The sequence below is a fragment of the Artemia franciscana genome, chromosome 9, assembly GCF_032884065.1.
Source record: "Artemia franciscana chromosome 9, ASM3288406v1, whole genome shotgun sequence".
NCBI lineage: Eukaryota > Metazoa > Arthropoda > Branchiopoda > Anostraca > Artemiidae > Artemia > Artemia franciscana.
The window spans coordinates 33,055,519-33,077,546 of NC_088871.1; the positions used below are offsets into that span (position 1 = coordinate 33,055,519).

Below are 22,028 nucleotides of genomic sequence, written 5' to 3' on the forward strand. Positions count from 1 at the left end.
TATGTCCCGAGTTTATATCATTAGCTTCCAAGCAATCACAATAGCTTCCTCAAATACCATAATATTTGGTTCAACTATTGCTTCACATTGTGTTTGCTATGATTCTTTCTCTTCTGAGTATTTCCTGGGGTCACGTGCCTCCTCTTCAAAATTCTTTGCGTGTCCCTCTCAGGTACTGACTCTCTCTCTCTGAATCAGATACTGCAGTATTTTCTAAAGTTTTTTTTCTCATTGTCCCCCAAAAATTATTCCATCACCGTCACCATTTGTAAGATGCTTGCTTCATCACTTGATGTGAGGGGGCATGTTTTCCGTTAATTAATTTTCTGGAAACGAAAAAATATATCAATGTTTACTTAAAAATAGCAATAATATGAAATACACCAATGCGATTTTATCTTTAGGAGTAATATTAATTTCCTGTTTCTAAGCCAACAATTTGTTTTAAAAGATCTTATTTTATGCTAAAGAAACTATTTTATGTGTTGCAAAAGATAATAAACAATGTTTTCGCTTCAAAACTTTATAGTATAAATGTCTTTTGTAAAGGTTTTTGCCTCTATAAATCCACTTAACTTGTTGAAAAAAAGAAAAAATGACAAATTTCATTACAGGATTTTGGTTTTGTATAGGTTTGTGCAGCTAATTTTGCAATAATATATTAAAAATGCCATATTTTATTGAAAAAGAGTAAAAACATCGGTAATAAGTTTTATAGAGCTGATTTTGCAGTTAAGAGCTGAGTTTGCTAAAATTTTGGTTATACACCATTGATGATTGGAAATTAAATTATTTAATCTTCTTCGTGTGTTTTGTTTCTGTGTCCCAGTGTTTGGGATGACCTTCCACGGCCCCCCTGCCGACATTTATTTATTTACCTATCCTTGTTACTTCTCTTTTGTGTGTTTTTTTTTCTATTTTGTTTGTTTTTTGCCATGTTAAATTTTGGAATTATTATAATGACGAGATGTTGATATTTTTTCTATGCTTTTGCACTGTCTCAGCCTTACGAACTCTGCTTTCTGTTGGGACATAATATTGCTTTTGTACTTTTTAAGTTGAAAAAAGAAAAAGTTGAAAAGTTGAAGTATAGAGTAAATATACCTTATTTGTTGAAAAAGAGTAAAAACGACAAGTTTGTTTCGAAACTTTACAGAATAAAGTTGCTTCGTATTGGTTACGTTATAAATTTTCTAATCTTATCATAAATATATTTTATTTGTTTCAGAACAGGAAGAGTGAAAGCCTTTATCAGTGTCAAATCTAACTGTTCTAAATGTTGCTGAAAATCTATATATATTTTTTAACAAGCTATGCAGTGTCTAAACCAGAAGTGGAAACAGTTTGTTTGAATTTTGGAGTTTTCATTTACTTATAAGGAATATACGTTTTTGCGAGTCAGACAAGCATTTTTTTTGGGGGGGAGGGGGAGGGCTCAAGCCACTTAACCTCCATCCTTGGTTTTTCACCTCAACTTTCACAACTCTTATCAAATGTTTTACCCGTTTTTATATTTTCATTTTATTGTAATATCAGATTTAATTCAAGTGTCTGCCGTCGCTCTAATAAAACACAGACATTACACGCGTTTGTTTACTAGAAGCCCCAAAATCTCTATTTAAAAATTTGGGTAAATTAATACCGATTTATAGTATCTTGTCGTTGAAACCCCTCGAAATGATTTTAGATACTCTCATGATTGTAACTTTTTATATAGTGAAAATACTAACTGTGAACCTTTATTTGCAAAATCAAAATGATTGACATAGTCTATAGATTGAATCATACACATGCCAACGTTGCCCGTCAAAATAAGGTCACCTCTATACAATCTATGTACAAGCTATATGCCCGTCAAAATAAGGTCACCTCTATACAATTTATGTACAAGCTATAGAATCTCTATACAATCTATAGACATAGTCTATAAATTGAGTCATACACAATATGCCGATGTTGTGCGGCAAAATAGGGTCATTTCTATATAATCTATAGAATCTATATACAATCTATACACAGCCTATAGACATAGTCTACATATTGTCATACACATGCCGATGTTGTGTGGCAAATTAGAGTCACCTCTATACAATCTATAGAATCTATATAAAATCTATAGAATCTCTATACAATCTATAGACACAGTCTATAGATTGAGTCATACACATGCCGATATTGCGAGGCAAAATAGGGTCAACTCTATACAATCTATATACAAGCTATAGACATAGTCTATAGATTGATTCATACACATGCCGATATTGTGCGGCAAAATAAGGTCACCTCTATACAATCTATAGAATCTATATAAAATCTTTAGAATCTCTATACAATCTATAGACATAGTCTATAGATTGAGTCATATACATGCCGATGTTGACAGGCAAAATAGGGTCATCTTGCCACAAATCGAATCATATACTAGTCCAATGGAATAGTCGAAATTGATTGTGAACTGTAAGGCATTACAAGTAAGGCTTTACATCTTATTCTTTTTTTTGTATAGATGAAGTATGTCTGTTCAAAATACTTTCAAAACTAGCTGCATAAACCTTTGTGAAAAATCTTCGCACAATAGACTTTATGGAGCAAAGTGTTTTTCTTTTTCTTTTTCAGTCAATTTTATGTAGGTGTTCCACATGGTTAAAAATATTAGCTACCTAACCCTATAAAAGCCTTTATCCTACGAAGTTCTTAAGCACAATTTACCAATCAATATTTACACTTTTCAACAAATAATTTGAATTTATTCTAAAAATGTGAAAACTTACTACTAATCCTTTATACTAAAAACTTAATCCCAAAACGTTTGTTAAACAAAGTTGTGAATTTATTCCATATGTCTACTAAATTAGTGTCCAAAAACATTGGTTGAAAACCTTTCTCAAACAAATTCTTGAAGTAAAATTGTCATTTCTACTATTTAAAAAAAAGATATATTAAAACAAATCTTTAGACACAAAAAATAAATATGTTTTATTTGCAATTAGAGACTTCCTTGCACCGGGCGGGACTGAACCAGGGAACTCTCGATCACGAAGTCTTGGCTTGTTCCACTGCGGCGGTACAAGGTGTTATTACTTGTCACCGTAGGTTAACATTGGTATATTTCAAACTGCTACCATTTTTATATCATTGTTGATTAGTTCTTTTTTCCAGAACAGTAATTTATACAAAACATACCACCTGACATCAAGTGATGAAACTACCATCGCCCAAATGATGGGACCTATTAAGAGTGCTGCAGTATTCGATTTAAATATTCTGTCAATATATGAAATATAGAAGCGAAAGAAATCTGAAGAAAAAGCAAAATACCTTAAGGAATGCTTAGTAAATAAATAGCTACTCAAGAAATAGTGAAAACATCAGAGGACAAACAAATAATATAGTGAAGAGGAAGCTATTACGAAATTTAGGGGAGGATATGGCATGTATTTATGATATGGTGTCGAGTATTTTGTCTTATATAAACGATAATTGCACAGTATAAATTCACACTATGACTAAAAAGAACTTCCACTTAACAAAATGTCTTAAAATGTAAATTGCTGTAGATTAGGGTTTATATGTCCAAAAGAAGCAACTTCCATAGTTTTCAATTTCAGGAGCGACTTTAAAAGTATCATACTTTTATAAAATGTGCAAACTAATATTTTACTCAAATAATTATACAAAATTTCACAATTGACAAACTCCCATAAAAAAAACCCTGAGGCCTATTGGTTCTCTTAAATTCGAGAGATATGGGCAATCTCCTACCATCACAAATCAAGAGAGTGCAGTTTTCCTCTCTAGAAAGAGAGCAGAAGATAAAAACGATTTGAAAAATAGAATTTTTTTTCTATTCAATGATATACATACAAAACAGAAGAAAACTAACTATTTCTTACGTTTTTCTAACCAGAATTGGGAATTCATTTTTTTTCAATCTGCTTGACAGTTTTATTCAAAACTTCTTCGATAGTAGATTTTTGCTTTATTTTCACTTTACCAGATAACACAATTTTGCACCCATGAAATGTTTACTGCATGAATATTACATATATATATAGGATATTTCATTCCTCTAAAAGGTTAAACGGCTTCCCCTTGCAATTACAATTAGATTATTGAAGCTTTCACGTTAACTTCATCCCCCATTGTCTTAATATTCAGTTGCGTAAAATTACTCATATTGTAGAAGATGTTTATAACGTAAGGTAAAACTTTTTATAACAGTTAAATTCATAAATCTTCTTCTGAGCTTTAATATAAATTTGTAGGAATCATATTAAAAAAAAAAAAAAAAACTGTTCCAGATCCTTACAATTATGTTCATTAACATTTATTGAACCATGACCGTTGAACATGAGCTTTAGGAGCCAGAAAATGTTTCATGGTCAAGCAATTTTAAATAATTTTCTTCATTGCAAAATAGGCCAAAGGAGTCAACGATGTGACCCTGTAAGCTAAGCCAGAATTGCCCCAGCTCTAAATGGGTACCTGACGAAATCTGGGGAAAATAAACAGAAAGGGTCTGAGAAAGCACAGGATGGCTGGCACCTAGCCACCATTGCATTTCCTGGCTGAAGGCCCATGAAACGGGGATCAGCACCACCGGTAGGGACTATAAAGTTCAATGCCGAATTGTTAACTTCTTTTTTAATGGTCTTATAATGAGAGCAAAATGGTCTTTAAGTCCATTGCCGGAAGCTAGTAAAGAACAAAACAAAGAGATTGAGGCAGCAGAATTACTCAAATATGGTATCATATCCCAGAAAAGCATTTTTTTCCAAAGTCCTTGTTTTTAAAACATTAATCACAACAGATGCTAGATGTAGCAGTTTCCTTCCAAATGAGTCCTTAATGATGTTTCAGTGCCCCAATAGCAGTGGAGAAAGAAGATGCACCAGTGCTACTCATGCAAAAAAGTGATTTTCTTTGTCGTTCAAGCCAGGGGACTGCAAATTTCCTGTATATTATTTTTCGGTCATGGCGATTCCAATGATATACTTTCAATTTGGCCTGAGGCTATTCTCGGGGTTTCAGGCTATTTCCCAAGATCCCCATTAATTTTGTTTTGTATAATATTTTACTATTAAGACTAATTAAGATTATAGTTACCATTCTTGAATCAGCTATAAATGTCATTTTTCTCATTTGCCAGTTTTTAGGAAAAGGTGTTTTTTAGTTTTTGATTACTATAGGCTATGGTTCGTTCTCTACTAGGATAGAGCTCCCACTACAAACATAATTATCCTTATATTATATTCAATAAACTACGAAAGAAACACTAAAAAACTTTCAATGGTCGAGAGCATCTTTAGAAATTATCTTCTGGAAGTTACATTTTGAATATTTATTAAATATCACGATTAGCACAACTTATTCGAAACTTTTTGTAAAATTTCATAAGTCTGAAATTTAAGAAACATATTCCAAAGGTAAATAATTAGCCAGAATTTTTCTTTATGATTAAAGGGTCTAATAAGCAGTACTTGAAGTTAAAAGGGCCATATAACCAACTTACAACGCTGCCTGAAGTTTAACATAGCTTGAGCCTTTGACTATCAATCCTTCATTATTCTCTGTCGTGTGAACAACTCGGATATTTTTAGCTCCAACAGGAATACTTGTGATTGGAATCGTTGACCCTTAAAATAGATAATGTACGTAAAACAGTCATCTAAATGCAGGGATGCAGAAATAGCTCTTGGCAATAACATGCCTGTGGTCAATCATCAGTGGTGTCAAGTGACAACATTAGGAGGGTAGGTAGGGTGAGAAGTGAGTTTGTTCAAATCTAGGGGGGGGGGTAATTTTCTTTTTTTTTCATTGAACCTAAAATATAGGTGTTTTCCAATGAAAATACACTAAAAACTGTATTTTTCAGAATCTAGTGGGATAGGGTGCGAGGCTGTATTCAGGGAAGAAGGGGCTGGGGCTTTGAACCCGCTGCCCGGATGAAATCCTGGGTAAAGCCCTGAAATGGGGTAAAAAAATCGAGGGTATAAGTGGTGAGAGGGGGAGGGACCTTCTAATTTTCCCTTCTAATTGATACAACTATCAGTCACCGCGTAAGATAGCATGTCAATTTAGTTTTAGAAAATAAAATGTTACAGCAAAAGGCCGAATTCTAATCCTGGATGATTTCTTGTTTAGGTTTTAAAGTCACTTTCCATTTTCATATTAAAAATTTTATCCTTTAGTCAATTTCTGTAGGTTTTTCATTTCTTTTTTTTTATAGCAAACAAATTCATGCTGCAAAATAATGTACTTCACTGCGAAACGCATTACTGCGTGGAAGTACGACCATGGAAGTGGGTACATTTTCCATGGTCGTACCGTTAAGGTATTTTTCTTACCTAAAAAGGGCTAAAATTGATACAGTAACTCGTGAAAAAGGTAAACTTGAAACAAAAATCCATGTGAGGGTGAAATAGGGAGGGGGTGTCTGAAATGCCAAGGATAGTTTTTAAAAACTTTCGAGTCGAATTGTTCAAGGAAATTAGGATTGATAAGGAACAAAATCTTGCTCATGTGTAACTTCTCTCGTCTCTAGAAGTTATTATTTAGACATAATCTTTTACTTCAAGATGTTGATCTTTTCCGACAAAAAAGGGTTAGTCTTGTTAGCTTGGAGAGTTGAGAACTGCGGAGATTTGAAATTTTTGGAAACAAGCTTATAATTAAACCTTTCCCTTCCCCCACCAAAACAATAACAAAACAAGACCGACTCACTCCCCTTACTTAATCAAAATTGTTTTGCATGCAACCAAATAGTACTGTATACGTGATAAAATGAACAGTCGGGAACGAGTAAAAATTAATCAAATGAAGCTCCAAAACAATCATTATCAATGATTATTCATCCCCTAAATTCAAATATTATAGAGATCCCCTAGATTACATTAAAGATATAGAATCCTTTAGCTTCTTTCGATATCCAAAGATTACTTACCTATTGATCTTAAATAACCCGATGACTGCCCCAAATATAGCCTCGTTTCAGTCCTCACGTTTGATTTCAGTCAGTGTTGTTATTTAAGGGATCGATCTTACCTATTGATCTTAAATAACCCGATGACTGCCCCAAATAATAGCCTCGTTTCAGTCCTCACGTTTGATTTCAGTCAGTGTTGTTATTTAAGGGATATCTAAATCTCCAGTTACAAATACTGGGCTTAAATTGAATTTTCCCACAAATTTATGTACATCCCCTTGGATAATGGCAGTAATAGCGCATTTAGAATTTAGGCTTCATAGATATATGTTTTCAGAGCAACAGTATGGAGATGTTTGTATACTAGTAACTTTTGATATTGACTTTAAACTTACTGAATTTACCTACTTTGAATCATCACTACATTTAATTCTTTTGATAAAAAACTTATTTTTGAATTAATATTTTTTTACTTCTGGTTATTTCTAAAGGCTTGAATAACACGGTTTAAGCTATGTTCCAAGCGTCTTTATTTTGTGATCAAAATACACTTTGTTGCTAACAGGGCCTTTATATCTAATAGATTAAGAATTTTTTTAGATAACACCCTAAGAAAAGTAAAAAGGAATATTATGACCTGAAATGAACAGTAATAGTCAAAAAACTTGAATACAGAAAATAATATGAATATAATACTTAGAACTTGGAGGAAACATAAATTATAATTAATAGTAAACACAAACTTAAAATGAATAGGAACTATAGCATATAAGAATTAGGCTGCCATCCCCCTTTAATCCCTCCAAAGGCTATAGAACATTTGACCTTTACTGAATATTATAGTTATTTTAAACAATAATATTTTGTTTTTATGACAATGATTTTGATATTGTTTTTCTTTTCATTCATCATTCAAAAAAAATTAAAACTTGAGATAATATAAATATAGAAAATCAATTTATACTTCTTGAGCAAATCTGTTTATTTTTCATCCAAATGTTAACGAAAATTTAGTCTTTATGGGAATTTGAGAACAAAGAAGAGAGAGGGGGTATCAGAATTCCCAATCAATCATAGTCTTTAGCAATAATCCTCTTTGAAGAACTTTTTAAGTTAATAGAAAAAATTCCAATTTCTTAATCTTTAAGCTAGTTGGAATCGTGATCGACACCATTTATTTTACACCTTTTACCTGCATAGCTGTACTTAAAGTGTTTAAAACGGATGGCAAAAAAGAGAAAACTAACCTGAGCAATTCAGAGTATCTTGAATATAATCCTGTATCCTTTTGCATGTTTTCCCAGTTCCTGAACAAACACCACATATATCTTCAGATGTATCAGAATTTATAACCCAATCACAGCCAACTGCCTAGAAATTGATATACACTTAACAGTACATTAAAATAAACACATTTAAATTTATATATTAAACAAATTATTAAATAAATTATGAACACATATTAAACAAAATTAACCATAAGTAAATTAAACATAATAATGTAATATACAAGAAAATAAGTCACCAACTTACAGTAAAAGCTGCTAGACATGATACTGAATCAACTAAACCTCTGCCTGCATTATGACAACTCTAACCCATCGTGGATACAAAAGACACTTCATGTTGCATTTCAGGCCCATTTTAACAAGGATGAGAGTTGAATGAAAGTCCTGCATCCCTGTGAACTTTTATTTTCGCGCTGGATTTCTGAGAGGAAAGCATGCTCTTGCTTACATTCACCTTCCATTCATTTCTTGTTCGACTTCACAAAGAGATCTAGTTCAGATCTACCTCAAGACATAAACAGAACTGGATGGAGAAATTTCTTTTTTTATTAGAAGAATGGTTGTTTTCCTGAGAAATGGGTGTCAACATAAATTTATGTATCACCCTCGAGGAAATGGACCCTTTGTCCAATGAAAAGAAGAGAAAATATAGCAAAAGCTAGAAATGAAAGTTAGGGCACTTAGATTAGAAAAAATCTAGCAAAAAGTAGCTAATCATAATTAAAATGGAATAGGAAGTATGAGCTATACTTCTTAGATGGCAAGACCTGTTTATGTTCGTCGTTCACGAAAAGAAATTACATTTAGCATACCAAACGAAGTTTATGCACGACAAAAAGCTTAGAAATGAATTTTTAAGTGAATCATCTAATCAATTTGTCATTTCTAAAAAAAGGCTCATTTATATTAAGTATTTATCTTCCCAAACTTTGAAAATAGATTATCACTCGAACTGAAGAAACCTTAGTCAAAAATACTACCATTGTTAACGACAAATTTCAAGGATCGATACAAATCATGCAAGAGAATTTGATATCAACGCATAAAGGGTCTTTGGGTCCTCAAATCCCAATGATCTCAAGAATATTATAGTTTTCTCATAACAGCTGCCCTATTATCCTACAGTCCCCCAATTTTGTCGCTTTTCTCCAATTAGCCTCCTCCTTACGTAAATTTCTTCACGCATGATTGACGATGATGAACTCCTTAATGTATGATAAAATATAGATATAAATGTTTTTTTGGTCCCTCTGTGACTTAAATATACCTAAAAATTTCAATTTTAATTTTATTTTTGACTTGTCATTGAGTAGCAATCGTTTTTCTAGATTTCTCATTTTTTCCTTCTTTATATTTCCTTCTATATATATAGCATTTCTGTCTTGATTTTTTTTTTCTGTGTCTTATTTCGTCGATAAATACGATGTCTTCTTTGTTTACTTTTTAAATCTTGTTGTTAAAGGTATTTCGTTTGAAATCTACAAAAAGGATATTGAATTGGAAATCAGCATGGATTGAGTTTTAACCATCAAAATACGATCATCTTCACAGCAACAACACTATGTCCTTGGTAATTTTATATTTTTAAAATTTTCATCACCTATCTATGCTTGGATATAATCGTTCTAGTTGTGTTGCAAGTGCAACACTTTTATTTTGTCGTTTTTTTTTCCTAGCACCCGGATTTCAGCTTATTCCTAGAAAGTGATAAAGGTCTAACTTTTACGTATTTTCACAGGAACTGTGAACCTTAGGCCAGCTTGATGAATAAAACTTTCCATTTTAGAAAGCTCCGTAGAACTCTTGCCTGGGGCCAAAAATTAAGTTTATAATTTGCTCCTTTCTAAGTGATGACGTTAGAAACTTGGCCTATGGCAAAACAGTCAACTTTTGAACTAAGAAAGACCGATTTTTTTTTACAGCAGTCGATAGCTCTTGATGACCTGATTAAAGCATATGTCATCCATTCTTTGGTAGAAAAATTCCTTCATGAAATATGTCAGTTTGAAAGTTTTAAGGGATTGACAATTTCAGTAGTAAGGCACACACTGAAACCAAAAATAGGCCGATTCAGAAATGGTGTCAGATGTGCCTCTTAAACGTTAAAGTTCCCTCATTGCTAAAGAAATTAGAGTTTATCCTTCGCTCCTTTCTAAGTGATGACGTTAGAAACTTGGCATACGGCAAAAAAGTCAATTTTTGAACTAAGACAGATATATTTTTTTTTTCGGCGGCAGTCAATAGCTGTTGATGAGCTGATCAAGTATATGTCATCCATTTTTTGAAAGAAAAATTCCTTCATATACAAAATACCAGTTTAAATGTTTAAAGGGGCTGACGACTTCAGTAGTAAGGTATACACTGAAACCAAAAATAGGCCCATACCAATTTTGATACATATAGTGAAGTTTTAAGCAACAGTCGGCTGTTAGCTCATAACCATCTTCGGTATTGAGAGATTCGAAAGTTTTGCTAGTTGGTGTACCTATTATTTGTTTTCGGTGTATTTGATGGTAAGATCAATTAGGTTCCAGTGGTAAGACATGTAGGGGACTTCTAAGAAATAATCGGCTATAAGGCTACGCTCATCTTCAGCGATGAGGGGTTTGTATTTTTTTCGAGTTTGTGTACCTAGTATTTATTTTAACATCCTTACAGATTAATAACATCAGCGTTTAATAGAAGCGAGGAAACAAAACCAAAATGCTGCTCTCACAACACATTACTCGGCGAAGCCGAACAAAAGTTACTGCAACACCTCACGTTGCCCATGCAACGTAAATATAGTTATTATTCATGTTTTGTCCCACTAGTGACATTCACATCTCAAATAATTTTCTTGCATCCGTAGGCTAAGTGACAACTCCACATACCGTTTAATATATATTTGGTCCGTGTCATTTTAAAATACAAAGCACAATTCCATTAAATGGTCGATTTATATTAAATCCTAGAAATTTTGTAGATCAAATTCTTGCGGTAAACATAATATAGTCGATAGTTGCCTAAAACCTAATGAAATAGCAAACATTACTAGCTTTAATACGCCTAATACCAAGGTCAGCGACCTTCGCCCAGAAATGCAAACTTTGATAAGTTAGCTTATCAAAATCAATACTTTCTTGATTTCACGATATAATAGATTACATCATTACCTATTCATAAATTTTAGTATAACATAAAGAAATATAGATGCTAATAAAAGTCTGATAATAAAAAAGTCGCATTTTTTGAGGTTAAATCCTATTTCCTTTGATGTTTTCAATGCAATAGCTCTTTAAATTAATGTTGGTCTTTCTCACCTCCTTACCCATTAAGGTTAACTTTACCTCCTTACACGAACCTCTTTACCTCCCTCGGTCTTTTTTACTTAAATATGTTCTGCAAACGTGACAGCATACAATCCGACGAGTGATCATTGGGACCAAGATAGCCCATTATTAGAAAAAGTTGGGCATCAGTCCTTTATTTTTGGATATGATATCACGAGGAATCCGTTTAGAAGGATTCCATAGACTTCCATAGATTCTACACTTACCTTACAAATACCATTGATACACACATTTTTCTTTCCTGGCTGACACGGTGTACCATCTATAACAACTTCTGCAAGTGACACAATGAAAGAGGTATTTTCGGGTTTACAATGTAGCTGACATGGTGAACCTTAAGAAAAGAGCTAATAAGTGGATTTACAGGAAATGAGTAATTTTTACAAATTATTATTTTATTATTATTTAAGAATTAACGGCGCTTCTTGACTACTAAGGTCCTTGCGTCGGCCCTGCAGTGTATTCTTGCAGCGTGATTCGATTTCTGGGTCCCGTATTACCAAGCTAAGGTCAAGTCCACTGTGCCACCACAGGACTATAGGTTTACAAAGATATGCTTCATTGGAAAATTCGTATTTCCCTCCAAAATCATGGCTAAAAAAAAAAAAAAAAAAAAGTTGATAACTTCACCTTGATTGAGTCAAATTCTAGATTGAAATATATGACAGATACTTTTTGGCAGGTTTTTTTGCCAACGGATATTTCACACCCAAGAGATGATAAAGGAATTGACGAACAGAAATATAGAATTTAGAAAATAGACTACATAAATAGTATAATGCAATAGTTAAAAATAGAATATAAAAGACATTACAGGATAGAGATATCTCCACGAAAAATTTATGAATGGATTCAAAAAGAGGAGATTAAAAAATAAAATAAATCCTTTTACCTTGTATATAGACAGGTTCCCATCTATAAAAATTATTCTCATACGGAATACTGTTGAACGCTCTACATTGTTCAGCTCTGAAACTCGCTGTTGCATTGGCACATGCCTATAAATAAGTAGTCTGTAATGGTATGTACTTGTGTGTGTTTTATTTATTTTTTCTAAAACCTACAATATATATTTTGTTTCTTATAATTTTATGCAGGTATATTAGTTTTCTAAATATTTGTTTAATCCAAGAGTGCAGTACAAAAGCCAATTATGTTTGGCCTTGGCAATGAAAAATAATCGATCATTGTGGTGCTAGAGCACTTCGGTTTTGTCATGTTCTTTTTTTCTTTTATTTTTTTTTGTTCCTAGCACCGCGATTTCAGCTTATTTTCAGCTCATAGAAAGTGGTAAGAGTCTAACCTCTGCGGTTTTTACGGAAAGTGTGGACCTTAGGCCGGCTTGATGAATATGACTTCTCATTCTGTAGTTTCATAGAAATCTTCCCTGGGCCGAAAAGGATGGTTTTTGCTTGTCCTTGAGTCAGAGCCTATAGTGTGTGAAGTGACTTCGAGTTTTATAGCCTATGTCAGAGAGAGCTATCTGAAGTTATGGAGTCAAGCTTTCGTTTCATCAGACCATATTTCTGCTTTCGAGTGGAAAGCTCTGTTCTAGTAGGCAAGCAGCTAGGTACTAGTTCCAAATTAAAGCTTTACTAAAATCTGTAAGTGTTAAAAATTATGCAGCAGTTACCCGGCCTCACAGCCATTATAGCTTCTTTGAGTGCTAAATAGAAAAATTTATAGAAACAAAAAAGTGACATTTTCCCACGGGTCCGGAAGTGCTGTGATTTATTGTTTCTATCCATTTCTGTTCGTGATTTCAGCTGAGTTTATCATTCGGTTTTTCGTACTTGGGATTGGAGTAGAGAAATGATATCGGAAGTGCCTGAAATCTAAGATCCTTGGTGTTGTCCGAGACCCCTCAGACCAAAAGACGACCTTTAGTCCCATCCTGAACATGTTTGACATTTCTCCTCTGTATCCACTATTGTCCTACTGTTTAGGGGCAACAAGCCCGTAACCGGGGACGCACCAATATAATTACCAACGCACCTGAAAAAGATGAAATAGAGCAAGCGAGAAAACAAAAGCAAAGAAGACCACAAAAAAGAAGCGTGGTAGACGCCAAAAATTGTTGAAAGCAGTGATAATAAATATCTTGATCTCAACGACTTTTCGAGTGATGGCTTACTTCATTGCAGCAACGTAGAATACATTAAGCCCTTTGATCCTGATACAATTGAAGCAAACGACTTGATTCAGGTGAAGTGTGTGCTTAGCAGATGTTGAGCAGAAATGTTTTTGTTGCACAAATATAAAATATCAAACAGTCATTTCAGGGTTGCCTTCATAAGAAAGAGCGGACAGATATCCGTATTTCGGAGATTCCATATATGGCAGATATCAGTGCTGACAACATGGCTGAGAAACTTCCTCACCCACGAAACTTAGAAGGTGCAGATATAGCTGACCTGGAATTAGTCTCTGACTATAATATTAGATCGTACAGACTGCAATGAATTGCGTGTTATTTTGATACTTTTGTTCTTATTTTATGTACATGCTGTCTTTTTTTTAATTTTATAGCTTTATACATACTTGAAAAAAGACTCCCATATCAAATAGTTTAGCATGATGTCTGAACCAGTACTAGAGCCGTCCAATCGAACCTCGTGGGTAGGATTTGCGTCAGACAATTCAGAAAAAAATCAAAAAAGTATAAAAACAAACTTTCCCTTTTTTGATAAAAATCTTTAAAAAATTTCAAAGGTGGTCTTTACAGATACGTATTTTATAGTGAAGTAAAAACTAGAGGAAAACTAATGGCTTAGAAGATTTACCGTTTCAGAAACCACGTCCGCAGCAACCCTTGCTTCCCCTAATGGTTACAAACTGCTGCAATTTTGTAAGAATAACAACCTAATTATAACCATTACAGTAACATTACATAACCATTTCATTAAATAACCATCATAGCCATTACAAATGTTGGTAAGACAGCTAACTTTATCGTTTATGTTATTGTAAACCAAAAAATGACAGGATCGATACAAAATACTAGGGTATATGGGAGTGTTTTTATTCATGTTAAAAGTAAAAGTTGGCATCCAGTATTGTCTAGCAATAATTTCAAGCAGAAATCTAGGAAGGGTGACCCTTTTCCAGGAAGTTATGATGTTGGTAGACTCCAGGATGGGAATTTGACAGGAACTTTCCAAGAATAGGTGAATACTAAGCTGGAGAGTCTAAAATTTGACACTGTAGGAAATGGATGGAATTATTTTAGGAAAATGGCTTGTGAAGTCACTGATGGTGTCTCACAGAGAAAACTTAGAAATGCAGCTAGGAATATTAGTGAAAATGCCTCATATTTAACAGTGAGGAGAAGGGTCTTGTACAAGCAGAGTTTGAGTGACAGATCTAATGAAAATAAGAGAACTGTAAAAAAGTGGAAGAAGCATTAAAATGTCAATTTAAGAGATGTGAAGTGAAGGCCATGGAAAAATTGCCAAAGATCTGGAAGATAAAGCCAGAAGCCATAATAGTAAAATATTGTACTGGCACATTAATAAAGTAAGAGGGAATTGTCAATCTGGACTTTTCACAGTTAAAAACAGAAACGGGGTCACAATTAATGATAACGAAAGAGTTAAATATAAGGAATGTGCTAAGCTATAATAGAGTTACAGGAAAAGATATAGGAAAGAATGAAAGTTTATGACACTGGATGTGAATGAAGATTCATTTTCTAAGGAGGGGTTAGCGACAGTACTAAAAAGATTGAAAAATAGTAATACCCCAGGGGCTCATATGCCCCTGGGGCTCATATCCACCATTTTAATATGGTGGATAAGTTAGTTAAGATTATGAATATGATTTTCGGAAAAAGAAAAGTACCTAGCGATTTTAGAAAAAAATTTCTAATTAAACCCCACCATATGAAAGGTTATAAGAGTGAGTGTGGTAATTATGGGGGTATTAGGCTGGTTTCCATAGGAATCAAATTGCTTAGTATGATGATACTTTCTAGACCTAGAGATGCTGTGCACACAGTTTTAAGAAAATAACAATCTGGGCTTAGGAAGGGTACAGGATGCGCCAAGACAATCTAGATACCTAAATCAGTAATTGAGAAGTACCTCAGTCATCAAACCCCTTTAGTTCTCAGTTTTATAGATTATGAGCAAGCTTTGGATTTACCTCATAGAAGAGCTTCAGAAAAGGTTTTATCCTTGTATGGTGCACCAGATAAATAAATTAAATTGGTTAGTGCTATGTACGAGAACAACTTTGCTGCGGTTAAGGCTGGAGATAAGGTTAGTAGCTGGTTTCGTATTAAGTCAGTAGTCAAGCATTAAGTCAGGACTTGCGTTCCATCCCTGTTTATATGGATCATTTTGATATCAGTGAGTTGTTATTATTAGTGGTACTAGTAGCATGATTTAACACTACTATTTGTGCACATAACCCTCTTAATAAAAAAAGAAGAAAATTGTGTAACAAAATTGCCTGTGTAAATTATGGGGATAATTGTAAATTTAATTGAAAACATGCGAAATTATAGGCATAATTGAAGAAACATTATAAAAATCAACGGAAGGAGGGCAAGACAGAACCTCCCTGTTCATTATAGTATTTTTTATAATATCAAGTTTAAAAAATAAAAAAGGAGACAAAACCCACTTCTGTATTGCATAGTCTATACTTTCGCCTATCACCAATGCAAAAGCGACCCCCATGGTCTGGCTTTGGATTGTCACAGTGTCTCTCCATGTAAGACACACCACCACCACACGTTCTAGAACAGTCTGACCATGTGGACCAGTCACCCCATCCACCATCAACGGGTGATGCTGGTTCTTCAATAAGAACACACTTTCCATGGATACACCACTGAAAAAAAAAAGAGGAAAATTAGAAATAAGAATGAAAGAGAATGAGGTGAGAGATAAAAAACTAATTGGATTCTACATTGCAGTGCGCAACACAATAGTGTGTATTTACACTTTTCCAAAAATGGTTTTGAAAATTAAATATTTTTTTTTATTTAATTTCTGTACGTTTTAGAATTAATGCATGTTTTGATTTTGGCTCTCCAAACATGAATAATTAAAACGAAATTTGCATATTAATTTTGTTTAGCTAAATGGCTTTCTCTTAGTTTCGATTGGACAATTTTGAAAAAAGGGGTGCGTGAGGAGGCCTGGTTGCCCACTAATCTTTTGGTTACTTAAAAGGGCAACTAGAACTTTTAATAAATTTACGTAACTTACAAATAACTTACGTAACAAACTTCTATATTTACATTATTATTACATACATGAGGAGGTTTGGCCCCTCTTTAATACCTCGCTCTTTACACTAAAGCTTAAATTTTCTCCCAATTCTTTAAGAATGACCCTGAATCACTAAGGCCGTAGAATATATAGTCGAAATTACTAAAAATACTTTAGCGCAAAGAGCAAAGTATTTAGGAGGAGACGAATCCCTCATTTGTGTAGTAATTTCTGTTCGTTTTAAGTTTTAATGCTGCTCCTTCCTTTCAGTTGAAGCAACTTTTCCATATTTATTTTTTCTTTGCTTTTTGTTTCAAACAATGATAGAAGATCCTGCGTCCCTTCTTGGAAATTCTCTTCCCCCATGACAAATTCCTCCATGGAAAAATACTCCCAGGTAATCACTTCCCCTTCACCCCCCCCCCCCGACACAAAAAATCCGCTGGAAACGTCTGTACGCTTCCCAATAACCATTACTGCATGGAGACACTCGTCAAAGTTTGTAACCTGCAGCCCCTCCCCCGACAACTGTGAGGGAGTAAATCGTCCTTAAAGACATATTTAATAGGTTTTTCGACTATGCTGAACAAAATGGCTATCCCAAAATTTTGATCCGTTTACTTTGGAAAATAATGAGCGTGGGAGAGGGTCTAGGTGCCCTCGAATTTTTCAGTCACTTAAAAAGTGCACTAGAACTTTTAATTTCTGTCAGAGTGAGCCCTCTCGCGACATTCTAGGTCCACTGGGCCGATGCGGTCACCCCTGAAAAAAAAATAAACACGCACCCGTGATCGGTCTTTTGGCAAAAAAAAATGCGATATTCCACATTTTTGTAGATAAGAGCTCGAAACTTCTACAGTGGATTTTTCTGAGGCGCTGAATGCGATTGTGTGATTTTCGTCAAGCTTCTATGATTTTTAGGGGATTTTTCTTCCCATATTTTCCAAAATTAGGCAAATTTTCTCAGGCTCGTAGCTTTTGAAGGGTAGGACTAAATTTGATGAAACTTATATATTTAAAATCAGTATAAAAGTCCGATTCTTTTGATGCAACTATTGGTGTCAAAATTCCTTTTTTTAGAGTTTCGTTTACTATTGAGCCGGGTCGCTCCTTACTACAGTTCGTTACCACGAACTGTTTGATAAAAAGTGATTTTTAAATTAAATCTAAAGCAAATATCTCTTTGAGTTTTTAATGTAGATTTTGCCAGATAGAAATGTAATCTCTGCTTATTTTTTTTTCCAAGTATTCGAATCATTGACAAATCGAAAACGAAGGCACACCTTGGGAGGAATTAACCTGATGCATAATATGCACCTGATTTGTTTCATTCTTCCACATTCTAGGGGATTTTTGCTTAAAAAAGGTGAAAGAAGATCAACTTAATGGTTTATTATTCTTACGTGTGAGCAGTGTCATACAAAATTATTTGAGTAAAAGGCCAAATTGCAACAAAGTCAACTCTATTTTTTTAATGCATGGCTGTTTAAGCTGTAAAACTAAAAAAGGTTCTGATTCATTAATTTTAAAAATAAGGAGGGGATTTTCGAATTTTTTTTATTAAGACAATAAAGGTACCTTTTTAAAATTTGAAGGAGTTCCAGTATTTTTATTGAGGGGGCAAGAGGGGTTTCCATCTGGAGAGTCAAGAGGCAAGAGGCATTCCATTTGCAGCGCATTTTACAGATATGCTAAGTTTCTCCTGCGTCTCCCTTTGTGGCACAGCAATGGCAACATCTCCAGAAAATATAAGGTCACCAACCCTTCCATGGTCATAGAGAGAAGAATCTCCAAATTCAGTAACAATGTTTTAAGAGCCAACCACCCCTGGACTAGTGTTATTTTATAGTATTTGTAGTGGAAGTGTATTTAAATTTTTGTGCTTTTCTTTCTTTTTCTTTTATATACTCCGTCTTTTCCGTTTTTGACGGGTAATAAATTAATAATAATAATAATAATAATAATAATAATAATAATAATAATAATAATAATAATAATAATAATAATAATAATAATAATAATAATTGGCTATATAGTACATTTTTCTCCAAATTGTTGGGGGGAGGGGGAATGCCCCTACCAAAAACGACGCCACTGCCTGCCAGTTAAGGGTTAATACCCTTGGCCTTTTCTGGTTTCCAGAATAAAAGCTTTCCAATTTTCCTAATGATATATCCTGCATGTAAACAATTTATAAATTGTGTAATTTACAATCGTTGTCCTGGGGCTTTGGGGGGCATGGCATCCCTGGAGGCATAGCTATAAGACCTTTTGAATAGTTTGAACAAAATGACAATTACAAATTTTTGACCATTGTTAAGGAGGGCAAGGAGCCCTCCGAGGCTGGAGGGTGAGGAGGGGACTAATCGCCCTCCAAGTTCTCTTAATTCTCTCAACATACACTGAAAGTTTCAATCTACTACCATCAGCCGCTTAGATATTGCTGACATTCCCTTTTTACAACCAACAAGAACAAAGTGTGTTTTGATCGTCTTTGGCATCCCTTTCAAAATTTCCTCTGAATGATCTAAGTCTTTTTGGAAATCCAGGATTAAAGATGCCCTCTTCTCTTAATAAAACCTTGTATTATAAAAATGAGTAACTTCTATAACTTATGGCCCTTACACTGGGGGCTGGGATTTTCTAACCTTTGGATTATTTCAAATAAAATGTCTATCTTAAAATTTTGATAGGATACACTTGGGGAAACAGGATTTGAGGGATGGATATCTTCCGATCACTTTTGAATCTTGAAAAGGGCACTTGAACTTCCCAGTATCCAGTTGAATGAGCCTCTTCTAAAGTTTATACGACCACTCTTTCCAAGAAAGCCGTCTATTTTATCATTAGGTGACTAGAGTATCTTACAGCCCTTGACCTGCAGCCTAAGGGGGAGGATTTTCAACCCTAGAGGCATGGTTATTTGACCCTTGCACTATTTTGAACAAAATGGCTATCTCACAACTCTGATCAGATGCAGTTGAGAAAAAATATGGCTTGATGGGGACTGGTAGCCCTCGAGACATTTTTGACTCTTAAAAGTACACTTGAACTTTTAATTTATAATAGAATGAGCCCCTTCCGAAGTTCATATGACCACCTCGTCCACATGAAGTGCCTCTGGGAAAAAGCAAACAAATACGTAAATATTGGTACAAAGTGCCGTCGAATTTGAATAGGGAGTATTTTCAAAGAGTTTCAAGACTTTGGCTTAAAGAACGAGGATTTAGAAAGGGGTAACCCCCCTCCCCATATACGAAATATTTTTTTCATTTTAAGTTTTAATGTTGCTGCTTACTTTTAATTGAAACAACTTTTCTTTTTCTTTTTATTGAATTCAATTTTAAAAGGATCAAAGATGCACTGTCAATGAACGTATGAGAAATTAGAATAATCAAATCAAACCTAAAAGAACAAATATTACCACAAAAAGGATCGTTCTAAAGGCCACATTGTCATTTACGCTTTAATGAAAATAATTTTATTTTGAGCAGTCTGGTTTCAAAAGATATCGACAGCAACAACAAAAAATTAAATAAAGCATCCTTAGTAAGCAAAATTAGTAATAAAAATTAATGAAAGCAGACTGACTGTCTGTGTTAATGTGTAATGGCTTATTCATTTCTGAAAGCCTCAGAAGTCTTGGGGTTACTTATGCTCTAGAAAAGAATAGTTGAAGATATATTTTGTTTCAAACAATTCGTGGTAACGAACTTTAGTAACTCTAAAAAAAGGAATTTTGATACCAATAGTTACATAAAAAGAATTGTATTTTAATGCTGATTTTAAATATATATGTTTCATCAAGTTTAGTCTTACCCATCAAAAGTTAAGAGCCTGAGAAAATTTGCCTTATTTTAGGAAATAGGGGGAAACACCCCTAAAAGTCATAGAAAATCACACCATCAGATTCAGCGTATCAGAGAACGCTTCTCTAGAATTTTCAAGCTCCTATCTAAAAAAATATGGAATTTTGTATTTTTTGCTAGAAAATAGATTACGGATACGTGTATGTTTTTTTGTTTGTTTTTTTTTCCAGGGGTGATCATAGCGACCCAGTGGTCCTAAAATGTCGTGAGAGGGCTCATTCTACAAACATAAAAAGTTCTAGTGCCACTTTTAAGTGGCAAAAAAATTGGAGGGTACCTAGACCCCCTCCCCCGATCATGTATTTCCCAATATTACAAGATCAACATTTTGAGATTGTCATTTTGTTCAAAATAGTCGATAAAACCTAATTATTAAGTCTTTGAGGACGACTCGATCCTCCACAGTCCCTGGGGGGGGGGACTGCAAGTTACAAACTTTGACCATTGTTTACCTACAGTAATGGTTATTGGGAAGTCTACTGACGTTTTTAGGAGGAATTTTCCGCGTTGGGGTGGGTCGAGGGGAGGGGGTTCCGTGGAGAAATCTTTCCATTGAGGAATTTATCATGAGGGAAGAGAATTTTCATGAAGGGGGTGCAGGATTTCCTAGTATTATTTTTAAAAAAAAACAGTGAGAAAATAAATAAAAAAAAGTTTTTTCAACTGGAAGTAGGGAGTAACATTCAAACTTAAAACGAACAGAAAATATTACGTATATAGGGGGTTCGTCTTCTCCACAATACTTTGCTCTTTATGCTAAAGTATTTTTAGTAATTTCGACTATTGGTTCTACGGCCTTTGTGACTCAGGGGTCATTCTTAAGGAATGGGGACGACATTCAAGCTTTAATGTAAAAAGCGAGGCATTGGCGAGGGGGAGAACCCCCATTATATACGTAATAAAAGCATACAAATATAGAAGTTCGTTGCGTAATTTAATTTGCAAGTTACGCATATTTAAAAAAAAAACTTCGCAAAAAATAAAAAGTTCTAGTTGCATTTTTGAGTAACCAAAATGGGTGGCCAACCAGGCCTCCTCCCCCACCTCTATTTTTCAAAATTGTCCGATCAAAACTACGAGAAAGCCATTTAACCGAATAGAAATTAATATGCATATTTCTTCTTATTTATTCATGTGCGGTGAACCAAAATCAAAACATACATTAATTCAAAAAGGTTCGGAAATTAAACGAAAAAAACAAGTTTTTTTAACTGTAAGTAAGGAGCGAAATTAAAACTTAAAACGAGCAGAAATTATTCCGTATATGAAAGGGGTTGTCCCCTCCTCAACGCCTCGCTCTTTACACTAAAGCTTTTCATTGTTTTAAAAAGTAGAACTGTGACAAAGAGTCAAACTTTAGCGTAAAGAGCGAGGAGTTGAGGAGTGGAGAACCC

The 22,028-nt window shown here is 34.1% G+C and overlaps 1 protein-coding gene across 2 annotated transcripts in view; it reads right to left on the minus strand.

The window, feature by feature from the left end:
• Positions 1-22,028, minus strand: part of LOC136031293 (A disintegrin and metalloproteinase with thrombospondin motifs 12-like) — a 73,316-nt gene that overhangs the window by 19,191 nt on the left and 32,097 nt on the right. For both annotated transcript variants that reach the window (XM_065710741.1, XM_065710740.1), the window contains exons 8-12: positions 16,173-16,382; positions 12,439-12,544; positions 11,753-11,880; positions 8,173-8,296; positions 5,513-5,636 (exon numbers count right to left, since the gene is read on the minus strand). In XM_065710741.1, coding sequence (XP_065566813.1) covers positions 5,513-5,636; positions 8,173-8,296; positions 11,753-11,880; positions 12,439-12,544; positions 16,173-16,382 — 692 coding nt within the window. The remainder of the gene's footprint in view (positions 1-5,512; positions 5,637-8,172; positions 8,297-11,752; positions 11,881-12,438; positions 12,545-16,172; positions 16,383-22,028) is intronic.